General features: G+C 62.5%; 2 protein-coding genes across 4 annotated transcripts; both read left to right on the top strand.

Moving 5' to 3' along the window:
* Positions 1–1,333: 1,333 nt before the first annotated feature.
* Positions 1,334–2,543, top strand: TCAP (titin-cap). The gene is made up of 2 exons (XM_086357887.1): positions 1,334–1,463; positions 1,692–2,543. The coding sequence occupies exons 1-2, from the start codon at positions 1,354–1,356 to the stop codon at positions 2,080–2,082; spliced, it is 501 nt and encodes a 166-aa protein (XP_086214013.1). The 5' UTR covers positions 1,334–1,353; the 3' UTR covers positions 2,083–2,543.
* A 1,162-nt stretch (positions 2,544–3,705) lies between these two features.
* On the top strand, positions 3,706–5,958 carry PNMT (phenylethanolamine N-methyltransferase). Of its 3 annotated transcripts, none has more exons than XM_086357878.1 (3): positions 3,706–4,579; positions 5,097–5,304; positions 5,429–5,958. In XM_086357878.1, exons 1-3 carry the CDS (start codon positions 4,126–4,128, stop codon positions 5,868–5,870), a joined length of 1,104 nt encoding a protein of 367 aa, XP_086214004.1. In that variant the 5' UTR covers positions 3,706–4,125; the 3' UTR covers positions 5,871–5,958. The 3 variants fall into 3 exon arrangements, with proteins under 3 accessions (XP_086214004.1, XP_086214006.1, XP_086214005.1); XM_086357880.1 differs by lacking the exon at positions 3,706–4,579 and adding an exon at positions 4,663–4,758; XM_086357879.1 differs by lacking the exon at positions 3,706–4,579 and adding an exon at positions 4,743–4,898.
* Positions 5,959–6,014: the final 56 nt, after the last annotated feature.

Below are 6,014 nucleotides of genomic sequence, written 5' to 3'. Positions count from 1 at the left end.
TGGGCTTCTGGGTCACTGAGGCACCTCTGGGCTCTGCTCACCTCCTCTCTCTGCCCATCACACTTGGGACCACTGGGAAATGGCCCTCCTTCCCTCCCTGCAGGCTTCCTGAGGGGCTGACTTGCTTAGACTCAGGGGTGGGGGTGTTGCCTCTTGGGCCCGGCTAGGCATGTGACCCCCGGCAGGTCTGCCTGCCTGAGCCTCCATTTCCTACTTTGCTAAAGCTGTGTAAGATGAAAGGCGCCAAGGATTGGGTGTAGTGCTCAGTAATCAAGAGGGGGCCCACGGGCCTGCCTGCTAGGGTCTCATCACAGCCTCTGTCCCTGGATTTCCTGGTGCCCTTGCTTTGTCCACTCAGTGACACCCCTGCTGCTCCTCCCCCGTGCCTTCCCCGTGTGCCAGCCTCCTGTTGCACGCGCTGCTGCTCTGGGGGCGGGGCTGTCCCTACAAGCCCTTCGACTGGCTTGCTCCCTGGGGACAGAGCCAGGCCCCGCCCGATGGCACCTTGGAGCTGGCAGCCCCCAGAGCTCTTCTGGTAAGGCCACTGTGAACAGAAAGTGAGGAAAATGAGGCCCAGAGGGGGTGGACGCTGCCCCCTACTCAGACAGCCTCATTATGGCTGATTTGGGGGCTGGAGCCAGAACTGGCTGCCACCCACTGGAACTGCTGGAGTCCCGTCTCACCCCAGCTGAGTGAGGGGGTAGAGTCGGGGGGCCGCCTCCCCCCTCTTTCGTGTCCAGGATCCCAGGGGTGGAATTAATTTCCAGTGCCCCTGCTGGGGAGGTGGTTGGGAGCCAGGCCTTTGGGGGCAGACACCTGAGGAATGGCACTGTCCTTTTGGTGGAGGGGCATGGTCGGAGGTGTGACGTGCCCTTGAGCCCAGGCAGAGGAGAGCAGCGGGAACAGGACCTGACGGCCTGGTACAGCGCCCAGAGGAGGCCTTGGTTCCTACTGTTTCCCGCTCTGTTTACAGACAAGCCGCTGTCCTCCCTGGGCGAGGGGAAGGGGTGGGGCAGATGGCAAGTGCCAAGGTGGCACGAGGCTGGGCATGTGCCTGGTCACGGGTAGTATCTGAAGAGTGTCAGACACCTGGAGGTGTCACTCTGGGGACCCCTGCCCCCACTGGAGCATCTTGATCTCTTCAGAAGCTGACCTCTGACCTGGGGGCAGCCAGAATCTGGGTACCACCCCCCCGAGCCCTGCCCTGGGCTCAGAGTCCCCCATCAGTGAGTCTTGGCTCTGCTTATAGCATCTGACGCCAGAGGGGCTGAAAATAGCCCCTGAAAGAGGGGGAGGAGGGGGCTATTTAAAGGGCCTGGAAGGAAGAGAGCCCAGAGGGAGTGAGCAGTCATCATGGCCACTTCAGAGCTGAGCTGCCTGGTGTCAGAGGAGAACTGTGAGCGGCGAGAGGCCTTCTGGGCTGAGTGGAAGGATCTGACGCTGTCCACAAGGCCTGAGGAGGGGTGAGTGCTGGCCAGTCAGGGGTCCCCCATCCTCTCAGAGCACCTTTCCTGAGACTCATGAGACCAGAGCACAAAGCCTGGGAGAGGTTTTGGGGGTGGGGGCCAGGAGAGTGCCTGCTGGGGAAAGTGGAGTTGCCCCTCCAGCAGCCCCAGGGAGCTCTGCTGCCCCGCTGGTGAGTGGCGGGCAGCAGCTCTCGGGTTCAGCGTCCCTTCGCTTCTCCTTCCCAGTTGCTCCCTTCATGAGGAGGATACCCAGCGGCATGAGACCTATCACCGGCAGGGGCAGTGCCAGGCGCTGGTGCAGCGTTCCCCCTGGCTGGTGATGCGGATGGGCATCCTCGGCCGTGGGCTGCAGGAGTACCAGCTGCCCTACCAGCGGGTGCTGCCTCTGCCCATCTTCACCCCCGCCAAGGTGGGCACCAAGGAGGAGCGCGAGGAGACCCCCATCCAGCTGCAGGAGCTGCTGGCACTGGAAACAGCCCTGGGAGGCCAGTGCGTGGACCGCCAGGATGTGGCCGAGATCACCAAGCAGCTGCCTCCCGTGGTGCCTGTCAGCAAGCCCGGCACCCTTCGTCGCTCCCTGTCTCGCTCCATGTCTCAGGAAGCACAGAGAGGCTGAGAGGGACCGTGACTCGGGCTCCACTGTGCCTGCCCTGGGCTGGGCCCTTCCTGGCTAGGACCATGGAGGGGAGCTGCTGGTCACGGATGCTTCGTAGTTTGCCCAGAGTTGGGGGCTAGGGGAGGAGGGAGCCAGAGGCCAGGATGCCTGGATCTCCTGAGTTCCCAGAGGGAGGGGAGCGGACAATGGGCACAAAAGGTGAAGAGCTGGGGGCCAGCACAGCCAAGTACCCCCAGTCCCAGGAGGAAGGGCAGAAGAAGCTGATGAGGGCAAGAGGCCCCTGAGAGGAGTGACCCCAGTCCAGATTTCAGCTTCAGAGAAGGGTGAAGAAAAACTGTAAGAGGATCTGGAGTGCTCTGGGAAGGAGACTGGAGGGAGGGGGACGTGAAGAGGGCAGAGGCAGGGTGGAGCCCCCAGCACCCTCTGTTAGTGCTGCAATAAACGCTCAATCACGTGCCAGAGTTTCGTCTCTTTCCTTGTGGTTGAGGGGCCCGCCCGTTGGTGTCCCCACCAATGCTCACTTCTGGGAACAGGCCCTGCATTTCAGCTAAATATGGCAGAATTGGTGGGTCACCCCACGCTTGAGGGGAGGGGCTGTAGGGACAGAGCTGTAAACAGGGTGGCTATCTGCCTAGTCCCCCTGACTGCCGTGAGCCCTGGCCTCTGCCTCTAGTCCTCTGGCACTGTGCAGTGCCCATGAGGCCAGTTGGCATCCAGGGTTTGTTGAAATGATCTCATGGAGAATAAGGAGGGGGCTGGCACCAGGACTGTCAGCTGTGCCAGGGTGTGGATGGGGTCAGTGACCCCAGGGCTGACCTCTCTCTTGATTCTGAATCCAGACAGAATCAATCCTTGGTTGGGGTCAGGTGTTCCACCCTCCCTGGCCTGGGAGCCCAAGGTGGGTTGTTGGGGGTAGGCTGTGTGTAGGGGGTCAGGTTCCTGTCTGTGACCTCTGCAGCTGTTGCAGTAACTCATGCCCCAACCTGGCTGCCTGGCCTAACTAGAAGACACTTTCTCTTGGACAAGGTGTGGGGGGCGGGTGGCATGGAGGAGGCCTGGGCTCCATCTTGGCAGGGACTGGTAGCCTACCCAGGGTGGAGAGGCACTAGACTTGGTCAGAGGTGGGTCCCACTCCAGGAAGACCATGGAGATGGCCTCCGCAGAATCTACTTCCTATTTGGGGGGATAGGAGGGGAGAACCTGGCATCTTGACAGTCTGGTACCTGGAGTGCCAAGCAGGCCGTGGAGGGCCAAGCAGGCCTGGCCTGGTTCTGCTCCCCCAGATTGGCTTGGAGTGTGGGCTGTGAGATGAGAGGGGTCAGACTCCAGACCAGTCGACACACCTAATCCCTTGGTGTCCGAGGCTGGGCTCGTGTCCCCTGGGAGCCCTGGCAGCCTGGAGAATGCACCCTGCGCCCTTCCGTCCTCACCTGGGCCCCTCGCCCTAGACGTGACGGGAACATCCTGAGCCTTCCGCGAGATACGCGGCTGGAAGCCCGCAGGGCCTGCAGGGGAGGCCGGGCTGTTCCCTCCGCGGCACGCATTAGCCCCACTCGCCTCGCCTATCGTCACTGCCATCTGACGGGCGGGGTTGGAGTTCTGCTGTGCAGCTCCAGGGCTACCGAGACCGTGGGGGAGGCCAGAACGGACTGTCCTTTCTGGAGTCAGGGCGGGGAGCGGGGCGGGGGGGTGGGGCTGTGGGATGGGAATGCTAGAGAACGCTGGGACTGAAGAGAGGCCTGGAGGAGGGGAGCTGGGGGGGGCTTACTAAGAAATGGGGTGGATGTTGGACAGGGTGTCCTGGAGATAGGGAGCCTGGCGGGGGACCGGGCCCTTGGTGGAGAGCGCTGGGAGCTGGGAACTGTGGAGAGGGCTAACTTGAACTCTGGCAAAAGAGAAGGGAAGGGATGCCAGGCAAAAGGGGTGAATGCGGGACTGGAGAGGGGCGACGTGGAGGTGCTGGGACTGGTGGCTGCGGGGGTCTATGGAGTCTGGGGGTAGGAAGCTGAGGGGCAGGGCGCAGGAGCTGGTCTTGGAGGGCAGATGAGGCAGAGTGGAGGGCAGCCGGGAGCAATGGTGGAGCAGGGGCGGGGACGGATGCTCCCCCCCATACCACCCCCGTGTGTCTGCTGTTGGGACATTAAAGGAGATGGATGGCATAGGGAAGACGCAGCGCGTGGCCCCAGGCAGCTCATCGCTCAGCCGCCGCCCCCGCACCGGAGGGGCCAGGGCTGGCGGGCGGGGGTCGCGCCGCAGATAAAGGCGAGCGGGCGCAAGGGTGGCGGCGGCAGCAGCATGAGCGGGACAGACCGGAGTCAGGCGGCGGGCGCGGTGCCCGACTCAGACCCGGGCCTGGCGGCGGTCTCCTCGGCCTACCAGCGCTTTGAGCCCCGCGCCTACCTCCGCAACAACTACGCGCCCCCGAGGGGGGACCTGAGCTGCCCCGACGGCGTCGGGCCTTGGAAGCTGCGCTGCTTGGCTCAGACCTTCGCCACCGGTGAGCGCGGGGGGAAACGTGACAAAAACTCATCAGGGAACGAGAGGGGCAGCACTCGAGAGCCCAAGGTCAAATTAAGAGGTGAAATAGAAGAGGAAGAGGAGCAGGAACCCTCACGTGAGAGGAGAGAGATGAGGAGAGGGGTTCCGAGTGGAGAACACTCAGAACTGAGAGGAGAGGTGGGGAAGGCAGAACGCTGGGAACAGGCAGAGGAGAGGGGCTGCCAGGCATCTGAGTTTCCCCAACTTAATCCTCACTGGTAGGCATAGTTAATGGTTGTGGAACCTGAGTCTCAGAAAGGTTAAGTTCATTTCCCAAGGTAAGTCAGCCGATGCTGGAGCCAGGACTCAGCTCCTGGTCCGTCTAACTCCAGAGCTAATGGTTTTTCCAGATAGAGACTCACTCAACACCAGGAGAAGGAACAGAGAGAAGCAGGGAAGAATCAGGAAAGGGAGGCAGTGACTGAGGCTGGGGGCTGCAGGCCTAGCACCAGGGCCCACTTCCTCTGCCCATCCAGGTGAGGTGTCTGGCCGCACCCTCATTGACATCGGTTCAGGACCCACTATATACCAGCTGCTCAGCGCCTGTGCCCACTTTGAGGACATCACCATGACAGATTTCCTGGAGGTGAACCGCCAGGAGCTGAGGCTCTGGCTGCGAGAAGAGCCTGGGGCTTTTGACTGGAGCGTGTACAGCCAGCATGTCTGCCTCATCGAGGGCAAGGGGTAAGGGCTGGGGGGTTGAGGGTTGGGTAGGGGGTTTCCCGGAAGTGGCTGGTGGGATCCAACAGAGAACTGAGTGTGGGGGGCCAGAACCCTGGTCCTGACCCTGCCTTCTGCCCCCAAACAGGGAATCCTGGCAGGAGAAGGAGTGCCAGCTGAGAGCCAGGGTGAAGAGGATCCTGCCCATCGATGTGCACCGGCCCCAGCCCCTGGGTGCTGGAGGCCTGGCACCCCTGCCTGCCGACGCCCTGGTCTCTGCCTTCTGCCTGGAGGCTGTGAGTCCAGACCTGGCCAGCTTCCAGCGGGCCCTGGACCACATCACCACACTGCTGAGGCCTGGGGGGCACCTCCTCCTCATCGGAGCCCTGGAGGAGTCATGGTACCTGGCTGGGGAGGCCAGGCTGGCGGTGGTGCCCGTGCGCGAGGAGGAGGTGAGGGAGGCCCTGGTGCGGAGCGGCTATGAGGTGCGGGATCTGCGCACCTACACCATGCCTGCCCACCTTCAGACAGGTGTAGACGATGTCAAGGGCATCTTCTTCACCTGGGCCCAGAAGAAGGTGGGGGTGTGAGGCCCCCGTGCACGCAGGGCCAATGGCCCTCACCCGCCTAGACTCCCTGTTGTCTGAGGTGGCCTCTAATAAAGAAATAAGTCCGTCAGTTGGTGTAAGTGCCGTCTGTGGCTCTCCAGGGAAGGGTTCTGACTTGTGTTGTGG

The sequence above is a fragment of the Bos grunniens genome, chromosome 19 (genome assembly GCF_055505025.1).
Source record: "Bos grunniens cultivar Pamir isolate PY7600 chromosome 19, Bosgru_T2T1.0, whole genome shotgun sequence".
In the NCBI taxonomy this organism is placed as follows: domain Eukaryota; kingdom Metazoa; phylum Chordata; class Mammalia; order Artiodactyla; family Bovidae; genus Bos; species Bos grunniens.
Note: the sequence above shows the minus strand (reverse complement) of the source record. Positions and strands in the feature narration are given on the sequence as shown.